Below are 27,442 nucleotides of genomic sequence, written 5' to 3'. Positions count from 1 at the left end.
AAAATCTCACAGCGGCACCTCGGAGCCAGTGCATGACATCCAGTCCCCTTGCAGGGTGACGCAGGCATGCCCGTGACAGCAGCCCACAGACCTTTCTCAGCCTCCGTTCCTCCTCGCCAGGCATGCTTTCTGCCAAAACGCACTCCCCGGACTGGTCCCAGACACCCCACCCAGCTTTTCTTGCTCGTTCTTGGAAACTCCGCGAACCCCGTACTTCCCTCAAGGCACGTATCACTGACTCACTTGCTTTAAGGTGATGGGGATATGTACATGTCCCCAAATGGGCTGCAAGTTCCTGCCAGCAGGACCAATGTCTTTGGGCTCCCACAGGGCCTGGCATCTACCAATGAATACTGAAGTAAAAGAAAGGACAAGCGTGGGGCGTCTGGGTGGCTCAGTCCATCAAGCGTCCGACTCTTGGTCTCGGCTCAGGTCACAATCTCAGGGCCATAAGATCGAGCCCCGCATCAGGCTCCCCACTTGGCGTGGAGTCTGCTTGGGATTCTCTCTCCCTTTCCCTCTGGCTTCCCCCTCTTCTATAAAATAAATAAATGAATTTTTTAAAAAGAAAGGAAGGGTAAAGGTCAAAAGGATGAACCATGTCTCCATCAAAAGAAAGACCCCCGCACATCCTCGAGGCACCCCAGTGACTAACCTAGGGCTACGCAGAGAAGGGAAGAGCACATATGAAACACGTCCCAGCCACTGGCGGCCAGCGACGCCCAAGGAGGCTGCACAGGCTCTGAATCCCCACGGCCGTGGAGAGGACACGGAGGGCTCTGGTCTGGTCTGAAGGCATCTCCAGGAAACTATATATTCACGCTCACCGCATCCTCAGGATTTATACTCTTCTCAAAGAGCTCCGACCAGCGTGGGGCTCATTGGGCCTCCCTTTGGCTCTGAAAGATCATAAAAATATTTCTCCATTTTCCAGACGAGGAGACGCTTTCCTGACTTCCGCTCAGCAACCCAGGTCAGGTCCTCCATGAAGTGCTCTCTGAAACTCCGGCCTCCTCCTTCAGACCTCTCCCCTCAGCCGTAATTGACTCTGTAACTGGAAAGCTCCGGAATGGCAGAGGCCACGTCTGCCTTGTTCTCTTCTTGTATCATTATTTCTGGAACAGAGACACACTAAAACGTGTAATGTCTTCAACTTCCTAGAAGTGGATTGATGGCTCATGGAACAGTTCAAAGTGGATAGTCCTCTTCATGGGCAGCTTTCCCTCATAGTTAGATCCGGGGACTTTGGTCCTTTCTGTCACGTGGCTCCCTGTGCCATGGAGATGGAGGGGCGCACCCATTTCTCCAGAACATTGTCCAGAAAGAGCACACATCACCTCTACTCACACTCCATTCACCACCTCGGTCACTGTGCCTCATCTAACAGCAAACATGGCGGCCCTGCGTTTCAGTAAGGAAAGGACTCGAGTGGTTAGCACCATCCCCGAGCTTTCCAGTTATCATTTCTCTATGGCAGCCCAGAGAGCAGTTCCCCAACCGCCTGCCTCACTGCTGCTGAAGAGAAACGAGCTTGTAAGAGGACACCGGAGTGTGCCAAGTGGGAAATCACAGTTACTGGGAAGTTTCTCTGGAGATAGGCGTAGAGGGGGAGGAATCATGAGGAGAACTCTGAGGGGGAATTACGGGAGCAGAAGCTGGAGAGGTGGGAGAAGTGTGGAGACTTTGGGGTCCAGGCCTGGACACCTGGCCACGTGGCCCTCACCCTGTGTTATGAGCCCCCCTCCTCAGACTCTCATGTTGAAGTCCTAACCCCAGTACCTCAGAATGTGACCTTATTTGGAGCTTGGGTCTTTACAGAGATAATCAAGTTAAAATGAGGTGCTTAGGGCAGCCTCAAACTGTAGGACCGCCGCTGTCCTCGTGTGAGGGGGAAATGTGGAGACGGTCACACACACACAGGGAGAACACCGTGTGGGGCTAAAGGCGGAAATCAAGGCAAGGCTTCAGAGGCCGCGGGAAGCCAAGATTTCGGGCAAACGGCCACCGCTAGGGGAGTGGATTCCCCTCAGAGCCCTCGGAAGAACCAGCCTTGCCCTCCCCTATCTTGGCCTCTGGCCTCCAGCAGTGAGAAACCAAGAAATTCTGTGGGCCTGGCCACGCAGTGTGGGATACTTCGTGACTGCAACCCCGGAAAGGAGTACAGGCTGCCTGTCCGTGCTGAAGCCATCTTGCCCGGGTCCCTTCCGGACTGGCCTCTAGTCCCTCATCTGCAAACACGTCGAAGGGCAGGACACAGGGTCTTCCCACACGAAGGGCCCCTCTCACACAGCCCTGTGCTGCCTTTCTTATCCCTACACCCCTCATGACCCTCACCCCACACACCTCCCTTGAGGAGCGGCCGTAGCCCGCCAGGGCCTTCCAACCTCAAGTCACCCCCTGTGAAGACTGTGCAGTAGAGCCCCATCTCCCCGCTTACCCCGTGAGACCCCCACACCCGGCCCAGCCTCTTCAAACCCCTCTGCTACTCTCCACCCATACCGCACTCCGTGGTTCCAGAACACAAGGCGGGCCGACCTGTGCCCTTTCATCCCCTCGACCTATGCCCTTTGCTTGTGCTGCCTACCGAGGTACGCATCCGCGCCCCTCCAAGTTCCTAGCCTCAGCCAAGCTCTGCCCTCCTCAAGCTCTCCCGCCCCCATTACCGCTGTCTTGACTGGGGCCCTGGATGGTCCTGCCTCCAGCTCGGGCACCCCACCTTCTGGCAAAAAGCTCATCCAGCCACTCCCCTCGGCCACTGCCCCTTTGCCCAAGAGTCCAGGAAAACACTAAAGAGTGTCAGGGACCCATACGTCTGCGACACGCTCCAACCAATCAGAACTCCTTGTAGCTCTGAGATTGCCCCGCGTCCTTCTGCCTCCAAAGTGAAGGAGATAAAGGTATGGCTGCTGACGCCGGGTGGCCTGGTTCGAATCCTGGCTAGGACACTTAGTAGCAAATGGGATTTGTTGTCCTATCTAGCTCAGAGGCTTAGTAGGAAGGTGAAGTGAGCTAATAAGTGACAGGTGCTCCCCAGAGAGCCTGGCACATAGTAGGTGCTAAGTAAATCCTTGCTGCTCTTCTTGCCACAAGAATAATATTCGTCCCCACCTCCCCGCCCCCCATTAGCCTGGCCAAAGCCTGGCTGCCTCTTCATTCTCCACTTCCTCCACAAGTCCTGGGTCCTTTCTAGAAAGGCCTATATCCTCCTGGAAATGTACAGCCCTCCAGTCCTCCAAGCTGCTCACGCCCTTCCCACAGGAAGTCAGGGTTAGGGTTGGGGACCAGCTGACAGATACGCAGCTCTGGAAAGACCCTGCAGGGGAAGCAGTCCTGGTGTGTCATCGGCGCCGGGACCGGGAGACACAGGCTCCCTCTGAGCTCCTCCCACGTGTCCCATGCCACTTGGCCCTTGGACCAGGGCCGGGACCGGCATGTGATGGCCCAACTCGCAGAGCACAGTCCAGCCACCTGTCCTTAATCTGGACTCGTTAGGAGACAGCATCCCAGATTATTGTCCATGGAGAAAAATAAGTGCTGTTCAACTAGTTTCCAATGCATAAGCTGATTTAGACGGGTCTGCTGGGATGTGCTGGCCCACGGGTGGGACTCACTGTCACCTCCTCGTCAGCAGCTGGGCCTCCTCTGGGCTTTTCCAGTCCTCAGATTGGCCGGGGATGGTGAGGAGGGCTGGGGCTGGGGCTGATTTACTGTCATGGGCTCGAGCAGCTTCTGCAGAGGCGTCGGTTCCCAGATCTGGGCTGTTTCCCTGAAGCCCCACCCCTGCCCCGGACCTCAGCTTTGAGCTCAGCCTGAACTTCAGGATGAGAACCTACCATCTAAGACACCTCTGATGCCTTCCCCTGCCTCCCGGCCCCGATCACCCCCCGGGATGATACTCACGGTGATTTCTCCGAGTGTCTCGTCTTGTGGGTGCCCCCAGCCGAGAGCTCGCTCTGTAAGGGCGAGGACGGGGCCTCACTCAGACCCAAAGCTCCAGCACCTGGGCCACGCTTGGCACATGAGAGTGAAAATCCTGTTGGGGGATGACTGAGGCAGGAAAAACCCAGCTCAGCACCTCCTTCCACTGGGCCCTTTGCACTCTATGCTCACACTCATCCTGTCCTCGAGCCAAAGGGGCCCTGCCGTGTCCGGCCACCTTCTCTGAGCCTCCAGCCATCCCCGCTCATCCACAACTGCCTTTTCCAAGGCCTGGACATGACTTTGCCTCTGGCTTCAGTGTCAGGAGACCGTTTCCTGGAGGCTAATCCGGCGCTCTTGGCAGTTGTGAGGTTGCACATCCTGACCCGTCCTGGGGAGGAGGACCAGCAGCCCACGCTGCATGAGAAGCCCCTCACGTTTGCCGAGGAGTCTCGAGAACATCACGCCAGGGAGGAACACGCGATGAGAAGTCAAGAAGATGGATTCCAGGCACCGCCGCTCTGCCGCATGCACTCCGGGCGTCCCCTGAGCCTCTGCTTTAAAATGGAGCAAAGGAGACTTTGCAGCTAAGGGAGAACGCCCAGGCTTTCCTAATTGGACCTCTGCAGTGCGGCCTGGGGAGCAGACTTTCCAGTGTCTCTTAGCTCCTTTCTTCCATCTTCAAGAGAGTGTTTTTGCAAAGATGAAATGAGCCGGTGCATGGCACATGCTCAGCACATCACCTTTTTCACCATAGCCTGAGCCCCGGGGCTTGGAGGCAGGGGGTGTATCTTGGGAGGCGGTCCTAGGGGATGGGCAAGGTGATGGGGAGGGCAGGGGCGCCGGTGAGAGCAAAACCCAGATTAGAGGGAAAGCAAGCCAGTGCCGGGGGCGTCCCTGAGTTGACCATCACTAGTCTAGGTCCTCTTGGAACCGGCCCCCAGAAGCAGGCAGCATGGACCCCCAGGATGGGGGATGGGCACTCTATCCACCAGCTCCCCTCATCCTCCTACACAAAGGTTACGGGGTGGGGAGGGGGAAGGATTGTCATCATCCCTCCATGTCAGTCTTCCAGCTCCATGCATGGGCGTGACGTCCAGCTCTCCCCACCCCACCCCACCCCTACAACCTACCCTGCACCCTGGGAGAAAAGCCAGAAATGATGAGTGCGGCCGAATCGAGGTGTCTGCAGGTGACCCGTGCGTGGAGCTGGCTGCTTCGTGGACAAAGGGCTGGAGTGAGAAGCCAGAAGAGAAGTACTGGGGGGGGGGGGGGCGGTTAACAGGTGTCTGTACCCAGTGGGTGTGATGGCTGCTGCCAGTGTTTGTAAGGCTCGAGGAGTATGGAACGATCCCCTTCGGTGTGGTCACCCTCCACCAGTCTTTACTCCAGGATTCCCTTGTAACCAGAGAGCTCCGAAGTGGCCCGTTGCGGAGCTTGTGTCGGACGCTGGCCTTCCAGAAAGGACGTGTCCAGTGACCGTCTCCTCCTGCTTTGCACTGAAAATCCTACATCCCCATAATCAGCCCTGCCACGTCGTGGGGGCTGCACCCCCTGGTTGCCTGGTGTGGGGGGGGGGGCGCTGGGGACGCTCCCCCAGGAGAGGGTCCAGTGCCTCCCACACGGTCCCACCCCCGCGGTCTGCACCGAACTCACTAGTGGTCACATCTGATCGGATCTGTGGTCATTCCGGAAGGACCCTCCCGTCATCACTAAGAATCAAAGATTCTGTTTCTTTTCTTTCTTTCAGTAACCCCTACCGGTTCATGTTTTGGCACTGTAGGAAATTCAGGAAAAAAAAAAAAATGTAAAGAAGGAAACTTTAATTCGCTCCTAACCCTATCACCCAGAGATAAAACACTGCACCTTTCAAGGATATTTCTTTCCAAATGTTTCCTATGCCTTTAGAAAGTGCTTTAACAAAAGTGGTCTAGATGTCTGTAGATGAATGACTGTGTTAACCTGGGCACACAATTTTATCTTTTCTTTTTTTTTTTTTTAAGATTTTTTTTTAAAAAGATTTTATTTATTTATTTGACAAGAGAGAGTGTGCGCAAGCAGGGGGAGCAGCAGGCAGAGGGAGACGCAGACTCCCCGCTGAGCAGGGAGCTTGAATTCCTATTTTTTCTACACAAAACAGTTCAAGAATCTTTGAGCAGGAGAGGCTCCCTCTGGCCCAGTTCCTGAGTTTTGTAGATGAAGAAATAACTCATCTGGGGCCATGTGACAAAGTAGTTTCCTGACCCCAGGAAGGAGAGGATCCCCAGGAATGTCTCAGTGCTCCTGCAATGTGGTCTGGCCAGGATCTCGTCATTTACCACCTCGCCATTTAGCTCCCACTTAATAGATAACTTGGCGAATAACCTGTTCACGGAGAGAGAGCACATGTGAAGTGGATTGGAAATGGTCTTCTCTTACCTCTTGTATCAGCCATTCATTTCCTCCCTATCGGATGCACTGGGCCAACACTAACAAAATTAAACTTGACAGGAATAAATGTGAAGGCCCTAGGAATAAACATCCCATTCAACAAAAACAAGTTGGGGGCAGGGGAGGTGTTCCAGTTCTTGAGAAAAACTTCTGAGAGCCCGAGTTGACACCAGGTTCCATTAACAGAAGCATAGAGTCCAAAGGAGAGGAGGGGACAGCTCTGCTGTGCTCTGAAACATTGGGTTTGGTGGTGGGAGCCGAGAGATGGAAGCTGCCCCAAAGAAGGGAGCTAGGCTGGAGATGTCTCTTGGAACCATCAATAAAGAAATGACTGAAGGAACTAAAGATGTCTGACCTAGAGGTGACATTCATTTAAGGGAAATACACAAATCCTTGACTCTAGGGGAAGGGAGCAATCTCTTTCACTCTCCATACACCAATGACAAGTGGCGCCTTCTTCTCCACAGCCCTCCTTCTTTAGACTAGGTTTGGGGATAAGGTTGACGGGGATGGGGGTCAGGTATCCTGCCTGTTAATAAGGTTGCTGGGGGAGGGGTCTGGTCTCAAATGTTGGCAGGTGGTGGGTCATTGCTTGTCCTCAGCTTCCGGCCTCCCCTGCAAATCCTGGGCAGCTAGAAAAGTAGCTTTGACTTCCAACCTGTCAGACACATTCAGTGATTCGAAGGTCCGAGCATGGCCAAGGGATTCTTTCATTCCTAGAGCTTGTGAGTAGCACCAGTGGAGGGAGGCAGGAATTTCAGGAAGTTCAACGTTAAAACTGTTTAAAAATGGAATGCCTTGGGGAGGTGATGAGGTCCCCGTGGCCGGCAGGTACCAAAAAGCGAGAGAATCAGGAGAGGATCTGGGACCCCGATGGGGACTGGCCAAGGTGCTCTGGAAGCCTGGGCCTGAGAGACCACAGGAGTTTCATTCCAGCACAATTAACAAGGAGGTGCCTAGTGAACCCGACTTCTTAGTTTTGCCCACACTCCCACAGCTGACTGAGGAGCCGGAAGATGGAACACGACCTTGGGCAGGGCGCCTTCACCTTTCTGTAGGGCTGCGGTGCCCCCTGGGGAGTGAGGGAGGCACACTGCATTTTCTCCCACACAGCACAACACGTGTATGAGCCTCCTAGGGCCAGCGTGATGAATTGTCACAGAGTGGGTGGCTGGGAACAACAGAAATGTCTTGTCTCCCAGTGGTGCAGGCCGGAAGTCTAAAAGCAAGGTGTCAGCAGGGCCGTGGCCCCTCTGAGACATTGGTAGGATCTTTCCTTGCCTCTCCCTAGCTTTTGGTGGTGGCGGGTAATCCTTGGCATCCCTCGGTGTATAGACATGTCACTCCAGGATCTGTCTCTTTCTCCCCATGACCTTCTCCCTTGTGTGTATCTCTTTCCACAGTCCCCCCTCTTTTTTTAATAAGGACACTGGTCCCCAAATTTAGGGCCCACCCGAATTCAGGGTGACCTCATCTTCACTTGCTTAGGTCTTTAAGACCCTATTTCTTTTTTTTTTTTTTTTCTAAGATTTTATTTATTTATTTGGCAGACAGACATCACAAGCAGGCAGAGAGAGAGAGAGGAGGAAGCAGGCTCCCTGCTGAGCAGAGAGCCCGATGCGGGCCTCGATCCCAGGACCCTGAGATCATGACCTGAGCCGAAGGCAGAGGCTTACCCCACTGAGCCACCCAAGTGTCCTACTTCTAAACAGTCACATTCACAGGTACCAGGGGTTAGGACTTTAGTCCATCTTTCAGGGGGACATAATTCAACCCCCAACAATGCCCATCCCTTCTGTCTGTGGATAAGGGCTCAAAGTGGAAGGAGGGAAGGAAGGAAGAAAGGAAAGAGAAAGGAGTCGATGCGCAATGCACGTGTGGATTCAACGTCCCTCGGAGCGTAATAGGACATGGTAGGATTCTCAGTGTGTGCACATGGCCCCAAGAAAGGGATTCTGTGGGCCAACTGAAATGACAAAACATGACTGTGGGTGGCTATGCAACCACGAAAAAGAATGGCTTTTAAAAACTGTCGATACAGGGCGCCTGGGTGGCTCAGTGGGTTAAAGCCGCTGCCTTCGGCTCAGGTCATGATCTCAGGGTCCTGGGATCGAGTCCCGCATCGGGCTCTCTGCTCAGCAGGGAGCCTGCTTCCTTCTCTCTCTCTCTCTCTCTCTGCCTGCCTCTCAGTGTACTTGTGATTTCTCTCTGTCAAATAAATAAATAAAATCTTTAAAAAAAAAAAAAGTTGATACGTTGGACAGTGTGAGTTCTATGTACAGATTCTATCAAATATTAACTCTCTCTCCTAAATGTAGAGTTGAGGGCAGCAAGACATACTACAGGAGCATTTGGAGCAAAGATATCCGTATGCAAGCTAACAGGTCAAAACCCGAGTGTTGTTTTCAGGTTGAATATATAAATATATTTCTTTCCTCGTTTCTACCAAGGCCATGTTTTCCTTTCACGCTGTCAGTGCCGGAGCGAGCTTCCTGGCCTAGATGCTAGGATTTCCAGCAACTGTTGGATTCGTATCAACTTGTTATTTTTTATGAAAAATAGACAAAAGTTTTTTCTAGAAGTTAAATCTATAGGTACTGGCCTGGAAGGATGTTTGTACATATGTTAAATGAGAAATGCAGGTTATGGATAGACGCATAAAGCATAATTCCACCCAAAAAATAGGCATCTTCAGGGCACCTGGGTGGCTCAGTGAGTTAAAGCCTCTGCCTTCAGCTCAGGTCGTAATCTCAGGGTCCTGGGATCGAGCCCCGCATCAGGCTCTCTGCTCAGAGGGGAGCCTGCTTCCCCCTCTTGCTCTCTCTCTCTCTGCCTGCTTCTCTTCCTACTTGTGATCTCTCTGTCAAACAAGTAAATAAAATCTTTTTTTAAAAAATAGGCGGGGCACCTGCGTGGCTCAGTGGGTTAAGCCTCGGCCTTCGGCTCAGGTCATGATCTCAGGGTCCTGGGATGGAGCCCCACATCCGGCTCTCTGCTCCGCAAGGAGCCTGCTTCCTCCTCTCTCTCTGCCTCTCTGCCTACTTGTGATCTCTGTCAAGAAAATAAAATTAAATTAAAAAAAAAAAAAAGGCATCTTCGAAATCACTTTTAGGAGCCCCTAATAAAACTAACCTATCATGCGACTCAGCAGTCATACTCCTGGGCATTTATCCCAGAGAAGTGAAAACTTAGGCTCACCTAAGAACTCGCCTGTGAACGTTCGCGGCAACATTATTAGAGATAGCAGGACGTCACAGCTGTAATCGCTTTGAACAGTCAGATGTCCCAAACCTTGTTACCTCCATACCGTGGCATAGCGCTGGCCAATAAAAAGAAAGTGTTTATACACATGTTTATACACAAAGTGTTTATACACAATGTGGATGAACCTTAAGAGAACAATGCTGGGAGAAAAGAGCCAAAGGACATTCTTGAAATGACAATTCTGTGCAAATGAACAGCTTGGCAGGTGCCGTGGGTCAAGGAGACGCTGGGAAGGCAGGAGGAAGATGGTGCTGGAAATGTCCTCCCTCTCTCTCTCTCTCTCTCTCTCTCTCTCTCTCTCTCGACTGTGGCCATGTCAGCATCCTGGTTGTCAGACTACGATTTTGCAAGATGTGACCGTTGAGGGAGACTGGGCGGAGGGTATATGTATTTTTAACTCTTACAACTGCCCACAAATCTACCATTACCTCCAAGCAAAAAGTTCAATTTAAAAAAAAAAAACAAAATGGGGGAAACTCGCGTAGGCGGACACGTGCCGGTGCACACACAGAGGAAGACGTGGGGACACACACCTCGTTGGTCTCTAGAAAACGAGTCTGAAGAGACATTATTTACTTTTTCGTTGTCAACCTCTGACTATTGCACTTGTTTCCAACAAGCACATGCGATTTGGTTGAGGCCCATAAAATGACCCAAACAAGGTGAGTGGGGAGAGGGAAGAACGGTTGCGGGTTTGGCCCACCTCGCCCATCTAGAAAACACCCTGTGTTTCCACAAACACCCTGGCTCTGGGCCCCCACAGCCCGGCCTGAGGGGAAGGTGTGGCTGGTCCCCTCCGGCCTCCGTGGGACCCGTTGATGCCCACCCTTGTGCTCTCTCCTCTCACTCACGACCTCTCGTGCTTCTCCACCGACCCAGGGGCTCAGGGAGGGGTCAGGACCCGCGGAGTAAAGGGTGGAAGGTTTCTGGGGCCAGCGGCAGCGAGCCTTTCCCGAGCCGTCGCCGGGACCCAGGAACATCTGAGGGCCGTTCAAGTGTTGCCCTTCGTGATTCTTCTGACATCCCTAGCAAAGCGTGAAGTTGTTCCCATTCTACAGATGAGGACGTGGAGTCCTTCTTGCTTGGCTCAGCACAGCAGACACTGTCAACCCCTATCCCACTCAGGGCCTGACCTCTGAGACCCACAGTCTGTCCTCCTACTGCTCCCTGACCAAATCCGGCCCACCTACCAGTGGGTCCTCGAGGGCTCTGGGCCTTCGGGAAGCGGGGGTCCTCCCCCAGCTCCCCGGCTTTCTGGAGGCAGCAGCTAAGGCAGAGGGGACAGCGTGGGGAGGCCGCCGGCGAGCCGGCTAATTGGGGGACAGGTGGAAGGGCAGCGTGCCCCGCGCGCGTCAGGGGCGGCTCTTGATTGGAAGCACCGAGAGACGGATGCTGGGCTGGCGCACGCCCTGCTTCTGACTCTGCCTCCGACTGAGAGGTCAGGCTGGGCTGTGCGAGGCCAGCGGGATGCTTGGCAGCAGCTGCAAAACAAGAACTGGCCCCGGGGTGGAAACGGCCCCAGCCCCAGCCAAGCGGCGCTGTCAGGACGAGCTCCTTGCCGAAGCAGGGAGGCCGAGCTGGGCGTGAGGGGCTGGGCTGGCAGGGCACGGCAGGGCACCCTGGGGGCCCCGCTCTCCACCCGTGTCCACTTCTGTGCTGGCTGTTCCCAGACTACAGGGGAGCAGGGGCCAGGAGAGCAGAGCAGAAGTTTCTGGAAGGAAGGCCTGGCCTCTCCTCCTGCAGTTGCAAAATTACCCTGGGTGTCCTGCCTCCCCTTCTGCGGAGGCCTCCTCTTGGAGCCGGGAAGGGAAAGCAGGCAGGAGGTGGTATCGGCCTTTCTGGAATGTTCTCCGGCTCCGTGTTGTCTTCCCGCCATCACACTGAGTGAGGGGATTGGAATCCCGCTGCTCACTGCAAATTCGGAGTGTACGTTAGGAGGGATTTATGAGTGTTTAGGAGAGAGGAAAGACACAGACATCTCAGGGTAAGATTTCATCCCAACTCATCGGACCCTGAGCTAGACCCAGACCCAGACCCAGACCCAGACCTTGCCCCACTATGGCCCAGCCCCTCCCCCACAGGGGTTCTACTGAGTCCGGCCACAGAACTTCCCACCACTTGCTGGGCTCGGACCCCAGCCCTTGCTTTTCTTGGCTTCCTCCTCCACCCGGAACGACCCCTCTCACAGTTCCCAGGGGCAAATTCTTTATCATTTTTCGAGATGGCTCTGCAGTCACCTTGGACCAGACGGGCCAGGGGATCCGATGGATTGAACGTCCTGCTTGCCCTGAGCAGCTCAGCTCTTGTCCCCGCATAGTCATTGCTGGTGGGCCTTTCACACTTGCAGGTGCCCAGACGTGGACCATGACCAAGAGGGTCCCGTCCTGGGCGCTCGTCCCTCTGCGTGGTCCTTCTGTGTGTGTGCCCACTTCCGCACAGACCAGGGATGCCAGAGCGGGCCTCTCTCCTCTCTCCATGCCCCGGGCCTGCCCCAGAGCCTGGCACACACGCCATATACGAGGCTGGAGGGAGCGGCTGCGTGAACCCGTGCCCCATGCAACATTTACCATGATCTTTCCCTCTTGCTCTCCCCAGGAATCTATAAAGGCCACTGCTTCCGGATCAATCACTTCCCAGAGGACAATGATTATGACCACGACAGCTCCGAGTATCTCCTTCGTAAGTGTCAGGAATCTTTCGCTTCCTTGGTGTGTGTAGGGGAGAGGGGGTTGCTACGGGTAGAAAGCCTGGCCCCGTGCGCATAAAGGGGGTACATCCTCCGAAGGCTCTTTCTCTCCCTTTCCAGGTCGGGATTCTTAGTCCAGAGGATGGACTTTGGTCCGACACTGCCGTGATGGGCTGTCTCCCAGTGGGCTTCCTTGGTGGGTAGGCCCACGTCTGGGGAGACTGAGGCTGGTAATGGTGTGGGCGTCCCCCTCCCCAGGGCGGCTGGTCATGACTAGTTCCAGAGTCACCAATTGCTGCTTCTGGGCCCGGGGCAAGGAGGTTAGACAAAGGCTTGCCCAGGCCAAGCATCCCAAGGGCGGGCACGATAGCCTAAATACATTGCACTGCCAGCCTTGGGCCTGCCTACCCCCGCCCCACACACCCAGCATTCTATTCTGGAAAATTCAGAGGAAGCGGCACCCTCAGGCTGCCTGGGGGAGAAGGCAAGGAGGGGTGGCCGAGCCGGCTCTGATGTCCACGCTCACGACACCAGCTGGGGGAGCCCCCGCCTATGCCCAGGCCCTGTGGCCGGGTTAGTCCCCCGACAGGAAGTCACAGCATATGTTGGACAAGGACAAACCCCGTTCCACACCCTAAAGCTGGATCTCACTGCCGGGCCTGTGAATACCTCCCTGGGAGGAAGGATGAGGCTGCAGCCAGGGAAGGGCCCAGAAATGGAAGAAATGCCCGCTTTGAAGCCACTTTCCCTTTCCCATTAGCTAAGACACACACAGAGCTGCTCACAGCATCCCCCTCGGGGGCCGGGGCCCGGCTTCAGTTATGGAGAATCGATACCAGCGTCCTCCGAGAGAGCTCAGTCTACTCTGCACCTGCTTCTGGATCGTTTTTCGTTTTTGTTTTTCCTAAGAGAAAGGATTTGGGTTCTGAGTCATCCGGGGAAACAGTCCAGCGTGCGGTTCCCGTGGGGTCTGGGGAAGTGCTGGGCGGCTCTGGCCGGGCCCAGAACCTGAAAAAATCGGGGGCTAGATCTGCCTCCCAAGATCCCTCTGTCACCTTCTCTTCCTCCTCTTGCCGGTCCTTTCTTTCTGCTTTTGCGGGGAAAACACGGAAGCAAGCAAATGATAGCCCACAGGGCCGCCGCAAATGGCCGTGCAGCTGACACACTGCTCAAGGAATGCCATGTACATAGACTGTGGCATAAATGACACCCTTCAAGTTGTACAGTGCGTGGCCTGCACAGCCATCCCGGGCGACCCCTGGTGCTCAGACCAGCGGGGATGGCTCAACTGGAAATGAAGCCCGACTCAGAACCTGCCATTCTCTGCCCTACTCAGGGCACTCAGGCGGTTCTTAAGGCTCTGAGAGCAGATTTGCCCCCACTGGGGGTGTGAGGAGCGAGGCCTGGAGAAACAAAGCATCCCCTCTCCTGTTTCCCCGCTTGAGCTTACTTGAGGTTATGGCCGTTGGCGCGCTGGCTCTTCCTCTTTACTTCCCTGCCCCTGTCTCCTCTTCATGCCCGGAGCCCTGCAATCTCTTTCGACCCAGAGACCAGACAATGTAGCTGCTTGAGGTCCCAGCAGGAAGCAGACTGGTTGGCTCAGATGGGGTGGAGGAAGGGGAGCTAGTGAGGGACTGTTTACAAAGGGGGGGGCGGGCTTAAGGGAAACTGGGGGGGATGGTGAGACCACCAGCACGGCAGCTAGGGGAAGCCCTTCCCCTCCTGGGCCGAGCCGGTGAGGAAAGCAGGTATGGGAACTGGGAAGGGGGATGCTTGAAGACAGGGCTGCCTGGCAGGAGCTGTGGCTTTTAGGAAGGAAGGCAGCCACCTCAGGAAGGAAGCTAAGCGGGGGAACACTCCCCTGCACTCTCCTCCCAAAGCCAGAGGCAAGGGAGCCCCCATATCCTGTGCATGGCTTGTGCCTCCCAGGGCCCAGGGCAGGATGCCAAAGGTTGGAACAAGGATGCGGAGGGGTAGATCAGGAATGTGCTGCCCACTCTCCTGTCCAGCTTCAGGCTTCTGCTGTCCTCATACTCGGCCAGGGTACCTGAGGTTGGGGGTCGAAAGGACTAGGAGGGGCCTAGCAGCGATTTTCCCAGATTGATGGTGACGGAACATCAACGAAAGCTCATTTGGGAAGGAAAAGCGTTCCTCAGGTGTACACAGTGCGGGGAGCAGCGGGCTCATTAACAAGCCCAGAGAAGCCCAAGGACAAGAAGAAGTGATGGCTTTGGGCCGGCAGCTCTAGCTGCTGCTGGAACTGGGGCGGAGGGCAGATCTAAGGTGTTTTTCCTCCTTGTTGGAAACGGTCTGCGGAAACAAGGAAGCGGTCTTGAAACAAGGTTCAGAGTGCAGGTACCTGGGAGCTTCAGCCAGAGGAAGGAGGCAACCCCTGGGGACAAGCCAAGGGGATGGTCACTGTGACCATCCCCCCAGATTCCCAATATTTGGTCCTCTGGTCCCCAGACTATTGTGATCCCAAAAACATATAGACGCACAGGAGAGAGAGAGAGACAAGGGTCACGAGAGCTCATTTCATCACCCATTTAACAAAAAGTGGTTATGGACCTATGTGCCAGGCACTGTATTAGGCACATGGGATACTGCAGTGAACACAACAGCGCTCTGTCGTCCTGGTGCTAACATTCCAGTGGAGAACAGGGGGGTCTGAGAAGGTCACAGAAGGTACCATGATGTCTGCCTGTGGGAGAGCCTGTTGGGGTGCACCTTAGCTGTCCAGCAGGTCCGAGGCTGTGTTCAACAAGTCAAGAACAAGGTCAACCTTCAGGCCGTATGCTCTGAGGTCTTCCAGAGAAACCAGGCTCATACATTGAGTTGCATAACTGTCAGAGGGCTTCCTCCCAGCCTTGGGGCTCTGGCAGTGCCCACACTAGTTGATAGACCCATAGGCAGGTGTGGAGAGGGTCACCACCCCACACCCCGTCTGCCATGTCTCTTCCACCGGCTCCACTAGACCAACCCTAGAGATTCCCATCCACCCTGCCCTGTGCCTGGTGCCCTTTCTCCAGGCTCCGCATTTTCCCAGCAGGCAGCTGATTTCTGTACTAAACCCATGTCAGGCCTTAAGAGCGGGTATCAGGGCTGCTGGGAGGTCATGGTGTGCCTGTGGGGGAGTTAGAGGAGGTGGCCATCCTCTAGAGAGACAGGGCTAGCTTTGGCTAGATTTGGCTGTGATGCGTGGGCTGGACCTCAGCCCCACTTGTCCCTCAGCTCTGTGCAAGACCCAACTCATACCACCGTCCACAGCGACCCCAGCTGGTGTCCGCACAGCCAGAACTCGGGGATGAGCCTATGCGGCAAAGGATAGTTATACACATGACTTACCTGGGCAGGGTGGATGGCTCGGAGCCAAGTCTGACCTCAGGGACCTTGGAGGAACCAGGCTTCCTCCTCTCCAGCCTCCAACCTGTCTGCAGAACGAGGACATCTAAGGGGAGCTGAAATCAGATTTTTCTGGTCAGCACGGCTCAGAGGCATGTTTCCCAAGCCCACGGGAAACCTCCTCCCAGAGCCTGTGGCTGCAAGAAGGCAGAGGAAGGAGGAGGAGGAGGTCCTGGAGAGAAGAGCTTTATTTAATGCCCCCAACAAAGCCCCCTCTGTGAAGCAGGGCACACACTGGTGGGCTTACAAGGAAGGGGACAAATGCTGCCTTCAGAGGCTGAGAGGCCACAGACTCCCTCAGCTGGCTCAGGAGTTGGCGCCTGCCAGGGCTCCCGGGCTCACTGTCCCCTGCTGGGGCCACCAAGTGTCCCTGAGGCCAGGATTTCTCCTGGGCTGGGAGGTGTACCAGGCAGGTGCATCAGGCAGGAGAGCTCGGGGCTCCTCCTGTCCTTCCTCCTAGCCAGACACTAAGGAAGAGGGACGCAGGTCTCCAGAGCCCTTCCAAAATGGAGGGAGTGCATTCTTTGCCTAGGGCCACCCAGGATAAAGTGCCATGAGCTGGGTGGCCTCAAAGGACAGGAATTTACTCTCATGGGTGTGGAGGCTGAAGACTTCAAGGGGTGCTGGCCCGGCTGCACTCCCTCCACGGGCCCTGGGGGAGAAGTGTCCTTGCCTCTCCAGCGTTTATGGCTCGGCTGTCGTTGACCTGGGGCTACTTTACCCCTTTCTGTCTCTGTCTTCACACGCCTTCTCTCCCAGGTGCCTTGTCTTCTGCTTGTCTCTCTCCCTCCTCTTACAAGGGTACTTGTCCTTGGATTTGGGACCCCCCCTCATCTAGGATGGTGTCCTCTTGAGATCCCTAATTTAATCACAGCCTCGAAGAGCTTGTATCCAAATAAAAGTCACATTTGTAGGTTCCCGTGGGTGGGACGTGGTCATATCTGGGGGCGGGAAGGATTCAACCCCCACAGATAGGTATGACTACTCTCCCCGGGTTATAAAGGAGGGGACTGCTGTTGTCAGAAGTCCATGGCCCTGGCCATCCCCCTCATCGGGGGCGGAGCAAATGTGCACACCAAGCTCCGCTGGGTGGCAGGGTCCGCTCGTGTCCCACTCTGTGTAGCTACCCCATCCCCTGTGACCTCGGGAGGTCCCGTGCTTCTGCGTGTCACCTGGGGTTGGGCCAGAGAGAGAAGCTCCCCTAGGAAGGGTGTGCTACGGCCAGGCCCTGTGCTAAGCCCCTTATTCGTACAAAACCAACCGTCAGGTGTAGGTACCACTGTGAGCTGCTTTCCGGAAACGGGCGAGCTCCGTTTTAGGTGAAGTGATTTGACCCAAGCCACACAGCCAGCATGTCGCAGAGCAGACTCAGGACCGTCTGATGCCAAAGCCTGTGTTCTCAGCTACCCATCAGAGCGGCCTCTTGTGGACACCACTTCCCAGCCTTCCAGAGGCTTCTTAGAGATGGTGCCGGTGAAAGGCTCTGTGGATTGTGAGGTCTCATCTGAACGGAAGGCAGACCAGCCTTTTCATGACTCTCATTGCAGTTCCCAGATGTCGCTGAGGGGCTCTCCTGCCTGCAGGCTGGCAGAAGTGTGACCCACACCCAGGGAGAGCCTAAGCGAGCCACGGGCAGACATGACTCCAGGCCACCTGGCATCTTGCAGGGAGTAACCAGCAAGCCTGGGCTATCCCTTGAGTCTGGCCCAGCGGCACCCACCCGGCCAGCTCCCAACCCACCGTGGTCTCCAGGGCCTGATGGGAACCTTCAAGGTCAGGGGAAGGGCCCCAAGCTTCAGGGCTCCTGGCCGGTGCCCATGGCGACGCCCAGGACAGCAGCCCCTCTCACTGCCCTCCCCTCTGTCTCCTGCCCAACCCAGGCATCGTGCGCGCCTCCAGCGTCTTCCCCATCCTCAGTACCATCCTGCTGCTGCTCGGCGGGCTGTGCATCGGCGCTGGAAGGTTCTACAGCCACAAGAACAACATCGTCCTCAGCGCGGGCATCCTCTTTGTGGCCGCGGGTGAGTCGCCAGCTCTGTTCCCCCGCACCGGGTCTGCGTCCTGGTGCATGCATGGGCCTGGGGGAGTGTGGGGGGCAGGTGTAAAGTTATTTCTCGAAATTGATTTCAGGTGTCCAAGTGGGAGGGGGCTGGGAGCGGAAGTGGGCAACCACTGCTTAAGGGGCATGGGGTCTCTGCTTGGCGTGATGAACAATGTTCTGGACCTAGAGAGCAGTGGTGGCTGCACAACATTCCAGAGGATTCTAAGCCATGAGTGTGTGCACTTTAAAGGGTTAATTTATATTCTGTGAATTTCACCTTGACCAGAAAGATTAATAAGTCCAAGTGTGCAAAGTGCCCCAGAAGGGCAGGGCTGGAGCCTCAGAAGCCTGTGATGGGGAAGCCCGGCTGAGTTGGTGGGGTGGACCGGGGGGCACCAAGAGGGGCTCAACGGAAGCCAGGACCTGAAGGAGCCGACCAGGTGAGGACAGGGTGAAGGGGGTACGTTACTGGCAAGGGTGCACCTCGGAGCCGCCCTCCACGACCCAGTGAAAACCCACAGAGCCGTGGGTGACCGCCACGCTCCCCCAGCCTACCTGGTCCCAAATGACTTCACACCATCCCTCCTCTTGATGGAGACACCACGACTCATGTCTCACCACTGCAGACCTGGCAGAAGTCTGGACCGGAAGTGGGAGCCCATACACAGTCCAGGACCAAACCCTGGGTTTTCTGGCCCGAGTCTCTGGGGGAGTCTCGAGGGGGCTCCTGCCGGGGCCGAAACTGGCCGGTGGTGTCCTGAAGGCTCCAGGCAGCCCCTGTGGGATTCAGATAAACTTGCAACAGGGGTCTCTGTCAGGAGACACAGGACCTGCCTAATGTCTTAGGCCTTCTAGTACGTGAGTTTGAGATGTGTTACAAAGCTCAGTGATTCTTTTTTTTTTTTTTTTAATAAAGATTTTATTTATTTATTTGAGAGAGAGAGAGAACAAGAAAGAGCAGGAGGAATGGGAGACCGAGGGAGACGCAGGCTCCCCACTGAGCAGAAAACCCGACAGGGGGCTCGATCCCAGGACTCTCGGATCATGACCTGAGCCAAAGGCAGGTGCTTACCTGAGCCGCCCAGGTGGCCCTGAATTCAGAGATTCTTTCCTAAATGGTTATCATAGCTCCCTGCTAGGCCATAACAGGGTTCTTGCTTTCAAAGCATCTTATTTCTTCCCTCGCTCTGGTGAGGCAGCCCTAGCTTGGCCTGGGCTCTGCATCTTGAAACAGCCCAGTAGTCCCATGAGGAGGGTCAGTGAGAATCCCAGCAATGGCGTTGGTCGGTGGTGGTCTTTGGTGGTCGAGTTTCTTTTGCTGAGGACAGTGGTGGGGGGCTGCGGGAACAGGTGTGGAAGGGCCTCACGGTGCCTGACCTCATCTTGTCCACTCCTTGTGGTTTCTCTGGGAGAAGGAAGGTGACTTCGGGCCAAAGCAGTCAAGGCACTGGCTTAAAGTCTTTCGGCCAGCTTCTAATGCTCCTGTCTCGACATCCCTTCCACGTCTGTGTCCTCCCAAGGCAATTGATACTGTGTGTGTGTGTCTCTGTGTGTGTGTCAAGAGTGCAGGGTGTGCGTGTGTGTGTGTGTTGGCAAGGAGAGCCCGAGTGTAGAGCCTCCTTCTTGGCCTGGCCCCCATGCTTTTCCTTCTTGGCCCCTCCCGGGGCAGAGGTGAGAGGAGAATTCTCTCTCCTCCTTTGAGTCCCCGGCTTTTTGAAGGCATGAACCATTAAAGAAATCCTTGCCATAAGGTTTGAGTCCTGCCCCCCTTTCCTCTCCCCGAGGAAGGGAAAGAAGAATTGCACCAACCTCCACTACCAAGTAGTAGGGCCATGGTACCCGGTGCCCAGGGAGCACAACCACAGCATCCCAGATCCTGAGGAGGCCATCAGGTGGCCCAGGTGGCTTCCCTGAGGCCATCTGGTGGTAGAGACACAGGCTGTGCCCAGCGCTGTCAGCCTCCCATGTCGGGGGGGGGGGGGGCCCTCGGCGGCTGCCCATCTCCCCAGGAGGAACCATACCCAGTGCTCCAGGTCCCTGGAGCCCGGGGACACTCCTCTAAAAACACGGGTCCAGAGCGGCGAGGAAGCAGGGACAAGAGCAGTCTCGGCAGACGAGCAAGATGACGTCCACTCGTTCCCATTTTTTCCCTGGTTTATGGAAGCTCTGATCATGGGCCACGGCCATGGCAGGCCAGGGGTCACACATGGGGCCCCCAGCTCGAGGCCTCTCCAGCCCCAGCAGTGAGGTGATTTAGACCCAGAAGCCATTTGAGGCGGGAAATGGTCAGAGCCTGGGGAGAGGTATGGTCCAGAGGCCGGGAGGGCCTGGAGTGCACCGTCCACACTCGGATCTCTGCGGGAGGACGGAGGGCAAAGTGCGGAGACCAGACGACACGTTACTGCCCAGTGAAGCACAGCGGATGATGAGAGAACAGGAAAGCCGCCCCACCCTGTGCCGGCTGCTGTGCTAAGTACTGGGCATGTCCCAGCCCCTTCGGTCCTCACATCTGCCCCGGGAAGGACGTACCACGGGGACTCCCGTCTGGCATGTGAGAATGCGGAGACACAGGAAGCTGAGTTATTTGCCCAAAGTTCCATGGCTGGTTGTTGGTAGAACCGGATTCAAACCCAGGCAGCCTGGCTCTACCGAACCTCTCTTCTGGGAAGATCAAGTCAAACAGAGACAGCCAACAGGGGGGTGCAGTGGGGGTCGGCTCCTCCCTCTCCCGCTTCCCCTGCTCCTACTCTCTCTCTCTCAAATAAGTAAATAGTGAGTAGTAACATACCGGGGAGTTTCCTGATTGTGATAAACGTACGCGGTAACCTCAGCCGTTCACGGGGGAAACCCGGCGAGGAGCTAGAAAGGGGCTCTCCGCATCCTCTTCACAACTTTTCACTATGCCTAATGTCCCCAAAGTTTATTTTTAAGCTTTTGAAATGCACATATCCGAGGAGGCAGAGGTTTAACATCAAGGAGTTCATCCCACGGTTGTAGTCGTGCGTGTGTGGGATGGTGTGGACACAAGGCTGTCTGTGACAGCTCTGTCACCGCAGAGGACTAGGCGCTTCCTGGACGTCCGTGGCAGAGCCCCGGTTACATGTCTGTGCAGCGGCTGCCACGGGCTCTCAGAAAGATGGACGGCTCTCTCTGTCTTGACGTGGAACCGTCTGCCAGGTAGACTGTTCCAGAAAAAGGCAAAGGGACAAAGAGTATTGTGCAAAGAAACAATAGATGTGTGTGTGTGTGTGTGTGTGTGTGTGTGTGTAAAAGAGAGGGGGAAGGAGGAAGAGAGACTGGACATAACAATGATAGAAAAACAGGGACCCCTGGGTGGCTCAGTCGGTTAAGCGTCTGCCTTCGGCTCAGATCATAGTCTTCAGAGTCCTGGGATCGAGTCCCACATCGGGCTCCTTGCTCAGCAGGGAGCCTGCTTCCCCCTCTGCCTCTGCCTGCCATTCTGTCTGCCTGTGCTCGCTCTCCCCCCCCCCTCTGATAAATAAATAAAATCTTTAAAAAAAAAAAAACCAAACAACTTTAAAGGAAAGTTCACGACCGGAACAAAGCAGCGCCCGTCCGGGGAAGTGTGGCCACCAGCCCCTCCTCCTCGGCTGGTCCAGCTGCGGGTCTAACCTCTGCCTCCCTCCCTCCCACCCCCTCTTCTGCTTCTCTTCCAGGCCTCAGCAACATCATAGGCATCATCGTCTACATTTCCAGCAACACCGGCGACCCGAGCGACAAGCGCGACGAAGACAAAAAAAACCATTACAACTACGGTTGGTCTTTTTACTTTGGAGCCCTGTCCTTCATTGTGGCCGAGACCGTGGGAGTCCTGGCTGTGAACATTTACATTGAGAAAAATAAGGAGTTGAGGTTTAAGACCAGACGGGAGTTCCTCAAGGCTCCCTCCTCGTCTCCGTACGCCCGGATGCCGAGCTACAGGTACCGGCGACGGCGCTCGAGGTCCAGCTCCAGGTCCACTGAGGCCTCTCCCTCCAGGGCGGCGTCCCCGGTGGGCCTGAAGATCACCGGGGCCATCCCCATGGGCGAGCTGTCCATGTACACGCTGTCCAGGGAGCCCCTCAAGGTGACCACGGCCGCCAGCTACAGCCCCGACCAGGAGGCCAGCTTCCTGCAGGTGCACGACTTCTTCCAGCAGGACCTGAAGGAAGGCTTGCACGTCAGCATGCTGAACCGGCGGACGACCCCTGTGTGAGCTGCCCCTTCCTCTCAGCGCCGGCCTGTCCCCAGAACCGCCGTGTGGATCCCACACGAGGGCACCTGCCCCTTAAGACGGACCAACGATGGACGGAAGCCAGACCCACCCCTCCCTGGTCTCCAGCAAGTGTCGCGGGCTGGTTGGGCGCCAAGCCACCCGGGAGATGGGAAGTGGAGGCGGAAGGCTCACTTTGTCCCCAGAGAGCGTGTTTGATGCCCCCGGGATTCTGAAATCTCCTGAGGCTGCACGGCCTGGAGAGACCCCCGGGGAAGACAAAATCGAGCCATTATCTCCTCCCGGAAACACATTTTGCCAGAAGCATGGGCTTTTGGGGTCCCCCCCCCACCCCGCCCCACCTGCCTCGGTGCTGGGCCCCTGGGAGGGCCTCACCGGACACACGGGGACCTTTGGACATTGGTCTGCTGCTTTCTGATCTGAGGTTTCCGAGTCTGTGAGCAGAAAACAAGGAAGCCAGAGCTTTCCCCTTCCTGTCTATCGAGTGCCCTTTCTCTTTCTCTCTCTCTTTCTCTCTCTCTCTCTCTCTCTCTGTCTCTGGCAGTGGCCAGTTGTTGAAATAACAGTAATCCTGAGGAGAAAGCCCTGTGGCCAGCTGGTGCTTTGGCCTTTGTGCTGTCCTAGGGCCAACTTCCCTCAACCTGAGGAGACCAAGGCCTGTGGAAGAATCTGCAGAGGGGGAGGCCTTCGCCGGCTGGGGGGGTGGTGGTGAGGTAAAAGCCAGAGCCTGTCGCTGGCATTCCTATCCGCTTGTAGAAGTTTCTGCCTCCCACGGGAAGGGCAGAACACACTGATGGTACTTGAGAGTTTGGAAGATTCCACGGGTCTGAGGAAAGGTGGCCATAGGTTGCTCCCCACTGACCTGAGGAGCTGCTCTGACCCTCCTCGGGGAGAGGGAGGGGCAGACCCCCCGCCCCAAACACACGCTGGTATTTGGCAACAGGAGCCTGAAATTCTGAGCAAGAAAGGAGACCCAAGGGTAAATAGCGACCAAAAAATCAGATCAAACGTCCATTTCCTAAGCAGCCGTTAATCACGATTGATTGCCAGTGAAGGCCGGGGAAGCAAGTGACATTCGTTTCTTCATCTTAAAAAGGCCTGGGATTGTGATTCTTTCTGCCACCCCCGTGAAGGGCTCAGCCGAGAATATGTGGATGGAAAGGCCGTACCGTGCTGTCCTCCCTCCTTGCGAGAGGGACGTCCCAGCCCCAAGGGACCGGGGAGGCGACTCCACGTCTGACATTCTTTCCATCCGCAACCATCCCTTCCCCTCCTGAAGCAAGCGGCGAACGTGGAAGCGTGTGTGGGTTGAGAAGCCAAACTTTCTGGAACAGGGAGCTCGCCCTCTTTTATATCAAACACGTGCTTTCTAAAGACAAATCCTTTCTTACTTTTTGAGACTTGGTAATCCCACCTCGAGCGGTCGTCTGTGGTCCCAGTAGCTGTCATCCTTAGAAGTGACAAGCAAATTCTTACCTCAGCCACCTGCTCAGCGACAACCCCCTCCCCCAACCCCCCCCTCACTCCCCCCCAACCCGGGGTGGACTCAACCCCTTAGGAGTTCAGATCTGGGTCATGGTCACCTCCAACATCCTTCACCCCCCCCACCCCCAGAGAGGACATCTCCCCGAGGACCCCCTCACCTGACCGCCCCAGAGTGTGGGCCCATGGAGGCGCCGTGTGCTGGGGACCCTTTTGTGCTTGCTCGAAACCCCTTCCTCCTGTTGAGGTTGGCTTTGTGTGGTGGTTTGTCCAAGCATGTGCAGCCGTGAATAATGGCGTGTCAGGGCTCGTGGCCCGCCCTGCTGGGGCCAATCCTGTCCCCGTCCCGCCCCTACCCCCGACTGCCCTCGGCAGCCTGCCCCCACCCCCCATCTAGGACACCATCGCATCAGACTCGAAGGAAGGGGGCAAAATCTGGGAGCCCATCCCCCAGCGAGGTCCCCAGGTTCTTCTGTCCCTTCCCAAAGCCGGGCAGCTGTGCTCTTTCTCCACCTCCACACCTGCTGCCCTGGTGGTTTCTGTCATTTCACAGAGAAAGCTGTGTTCCAATGAATCCTACCTCTTGCCCAGTCCCAGGCAGAGACCGTGGGGCCCGCTCTAGGGACCAGGAAAGCCTAGAAAAGAGAAAACAAAGGACAGAAGAGCAGGAGCAGGACCACCTCAGCGCCCCTGGTCTTCATGGGTTTGCTCCCCACCATGCCCCCTCGGGCTCCCGGCCCCTCGGCCCTGGCCACCCCTCCTGCTCACCGCCTCTCAGCCGAGGTTGTCCCCGGGGACGTGCGCGGAGCCGGCTCCCTGCCACCTGTCGGTCCGAGACCTTGCGTCCAGGGCCGGACGCAGTGGCCCGTGGCCGCCCCCTCCTGCCCCACGGCCCTCTCCAACCAGCCCCTGTGTGTTTCGCCAGTTAAGCACCTGTGAATCCTGTACCGACTACTGGTTTTGGGTTGTTAGTTCTGTCTTTTTTTTAATTAAATAAAAACATTTTTAAAATGCTCTCTTCTTGCTGTGGGGGCGGGAGGAAGGGTAGATAGAGCTCCCCTCAAGTCTTGGTGAGCACTTAAGGCAAATAGTGTGTCCCTGAGTCCGGGGGACAGAATGGGGCCTCCCGGAGAAGGGGGAGGGAGGGTGGATTCTGTGCTGGTCAAGGTGGGTTTCTCCCGCTTTAACCGGGTTTCAGACTGCTGGGCAGTGCCGTCCAGGTGCCGTCCACGGCTGGGCTGGAAGGTGGACCGGCCGTCCTGGGGCAGCGGTGGGGGCACGCAGGCAGCCGAGCAAGCCTGATCTGTCTTCAGGACTCTGCAGGGCGGCAGCCAGACTGATGCAACCATAGCCTCGGGGGCCCTATGCTGCCCGGCTGGGTTTCTAAGGCATCCAGCCTCCTTTGCCCTCCACATTCTGAAATGATTAAGAAATAAAGGATGGCCTAGTACCAAAATGACTGGTGAAGCCAGACCGGAGGCCACATGGGACCAGGCCACCTAATCCCAGGCCCAGCAGCTGGCCACCACTACCCCCAGCCACTGAGGAGTGAGGTCAGGGTCAGAGAGAGGGACGGTGTGACCCCTCTGATCAGAGCAATGATGACATACTGTCACAAGTTCCGTCTGGTCCCAGCACCTTCACCCTCACAGACCAGCACTGGCGGGTTTGGCTTCTCAAACTCCCTCTCGGGAGCTGACAAGGGGATGATTGGGGTCCCCACCCCCATTCTACCCGAGCGGCAGCCCACGGGGCTTTCAACATCCAAGTACAGCTTCTCCTGTCTTCCAGGACCCAGACTGTGGGTTTTCCTCCTAGAGCCCCAAGCTTTGCTGCTCCTCCTGGAACCCAGAAGCACTAAACTCTGAGCCTCAAGAAGACCTTTCTCACCCTGGTCCCAGCAAAGAGAGGGCGAGGGTGCCCAGTCCCCTCCGATGGCTGTAGAAACCACTCCCAGCGGGTCCGATCTTTCAACCCTGGCTTTCTGACCCTCCGTCCTCCTGCCTGATATAGATACATGGGGAGACGGAGGTCCCAGACAAGCCACCAGGTCCCGGGGCCAGGGGTATTCGACTTCCCACACCCACCGACTGGGCCCCTGCCAAGCTTCAGGCCGATGCCTCTGCCAGGCTGGGCCAATGCTGCCCAGCACAAGCCCCACGAGCCAAAATGTCCCTGCCTCCTGTTTATTCTTAGCCTTCAGGAAACTCTGGCTCAGCACGAGCTTTGCAGCCATTCTGGTGGAACCCCGCAGCGGTCTCTGGATGCGATGCCTCCAACATGGGGCTCACGTGGTCACGGCTTTCCGTCAACTCAAAATTCAGCCCCCCCTCATTTGCAGCAGTCAAGAACCGACCCAACAACGGCCCCCCAGTCTTCCCTCCACTTGCATCACTGAGAGCAGACCACCAGCATAACCAGAACTCCTCCGTGCCCCATCGTAGAATGGCTTAATGCAATAAAAGTTTCCTTCTCATTCGTGGCCAGTCCCACCCACGGGGCGGGGTGGGGGTGGGGCCTTCAGAGGTAAAGCCCATCCTGGGGAGGCTCCTTCATCTTCGACCTAGGCTTCCGACGTCACCCTGGCATCGACATCCTGCAGCCCGAAGGAGAAGACAGAGGGCAGGCGATCTTGGGAAGAGGAGAGACTTGCCGGGACGCTTAATGGACCAGGAAGCTGTGACTTTCCCTTCTGCTCATGTGCGGTTGGCCAGAATTCAATAACACAGTCACATCGCTAAGAGTCAGGGAGGAAACCGGTGAAGGGAGCGGCTGGCCAGTCCCAGCTCCCTGGTCTGGTCTATGTCCTTCAGTTCCTCCCTCTTTCGCCTCCCCCACCACCAGTCTTTGGGGGACATGCCCCCTTGACACTGACTTTGGGACTGCATCCACCTCTGTGTGGCCGGAGCCCTCCTTCAGCACCAGTGGGACGCCTGGCCTCTTCCCTGCCCCAGACGCCCCATCTGTAAAATGGGTCCAGGCTCCCTTTTCCCGGAGTTTAGAGGAATAGGCCTGAGTTTGCACCTCGATCCAGACAGAAAACCACAGAATGCTGGACATCATGCCCAGCAGGAGGGATGGGTACTGTAGGAACCCTCTCATTGATGCCTTCATCCTAGGAGAGGAAATAAGCCCAAAGAGGGAGAGAGGGACTCCCGGAAGAAAAAGGAGGAGGAAAAATCCTTTTTGAAGATGTTCGCAACACTCATGAACGGGAGTGGCCACGAGCCCAGTGGTTCTCAAGCAGGGGTGATTTTGGTCTCCAAGGGACACTTGTCAGTGTCTAGAAATGTTCTTGGCTGTCACAACTTGGAAGAGGGTGGCGGTCCTGGCATCTAGTGCGTGGCGGCTAGGGACGGCGCTCAGCACACCCCACCTTCATCCCACCCGCCAGAAATGACCTAGTCCAAAATGTCGATGCCCAACACCGCGCACAGGCCTGGTTCCACAGTGAGGGAGACAAAGGCGCCGGCGGGCGAGGTCCCTGGGCCTCAACGCTGTGGACATATTAGGAGAACGCGTTCATTTATTTCTAGGGTTCCGTGCCCTGCCACACTTGCTGAGTTTTGCCTTTCCCCTCTTCGCTTCTGAGCTGGCAGTTTGGGGAACAGTCAGGTTGTGGCAGAAGGAAATGGGAAAACGGACGCTTGTCCGGGGTGGGGTGGGGTGGGGATGCTTGGGTTTCAGGCAGAAAAGGCTGATGGAATTAAACCAAACAGGCCACCAGGGTAGAAGCCTAGCCTAGCTTGAGGCTGGGAGGGAACAGCTGCCGAGCCCTTCCCGGCCCGCGTCCACCCGGCAGCTGCAGGGACCAGGCCTGGAGCCAGAAAGACCGACTTACCAGCAGGCAGCCCTGGGCAAGGCCCCCAACATCTCGGAGCCCCCATTCCCTCCTCCTGGCTCAGATGGGGAGGGAGCCCTTCAGCAAATGGGGAAATGTACATAAATACCCCAGCTCAGCAAGGAGCATTAAGAGTGAGCTTTC

General features: G+C 56.2%; 1 protein-coding gene across 1 annotated transcript in view; it reads left to right on the top strand.

The window, feature by feature from the left end:
- The window catches only part of CACNG4 (calcium voltage-gated channel auxiliary subunit gamma 4), a 59,747-nt gene extending 35,289 nt beyond the window's left edge, over window positions 1–24,458 (top strand). Inside the window, exons 2-4 of the mRNA XM_082706809.1 lie at window positions 12,208–12,291; window positions 17,581–17,721; window positions 21,419–24,458. Of these exons, the coding sequence (XP_082562935.1) occupies window positions 12,208–12,291; window positions 17,581–17,721; window positions 21,419–21,957 (764 nt within the window). The 3' untranslated portion in view covers window positions 21,958–24,458. The remainder of the gene's footprint in view (window positions 1–12,207; window positions 12,292–17,580; window positions 17,722–21,418) is intronic.
- The last annotated feature ends 2,984 nt before the right edge of the window (window positions 24,459–27,442 follow it).

Source organism: Mustela nivalis, assembly GCF_964662115.1.
Source record: "Mustela nivalis genome assembly, chromosome: 17".
Lineage (NCBI taxonomy): Eukaryota > Metazoa > Chordata > Mammalia > Carnivora > Mustelidae > Mustela > Mustela nivalis.
Note: the sequence above shows the minus strand (reverse complement) of the source record. Positions and strands in the feature narration are given on the sequence as shown.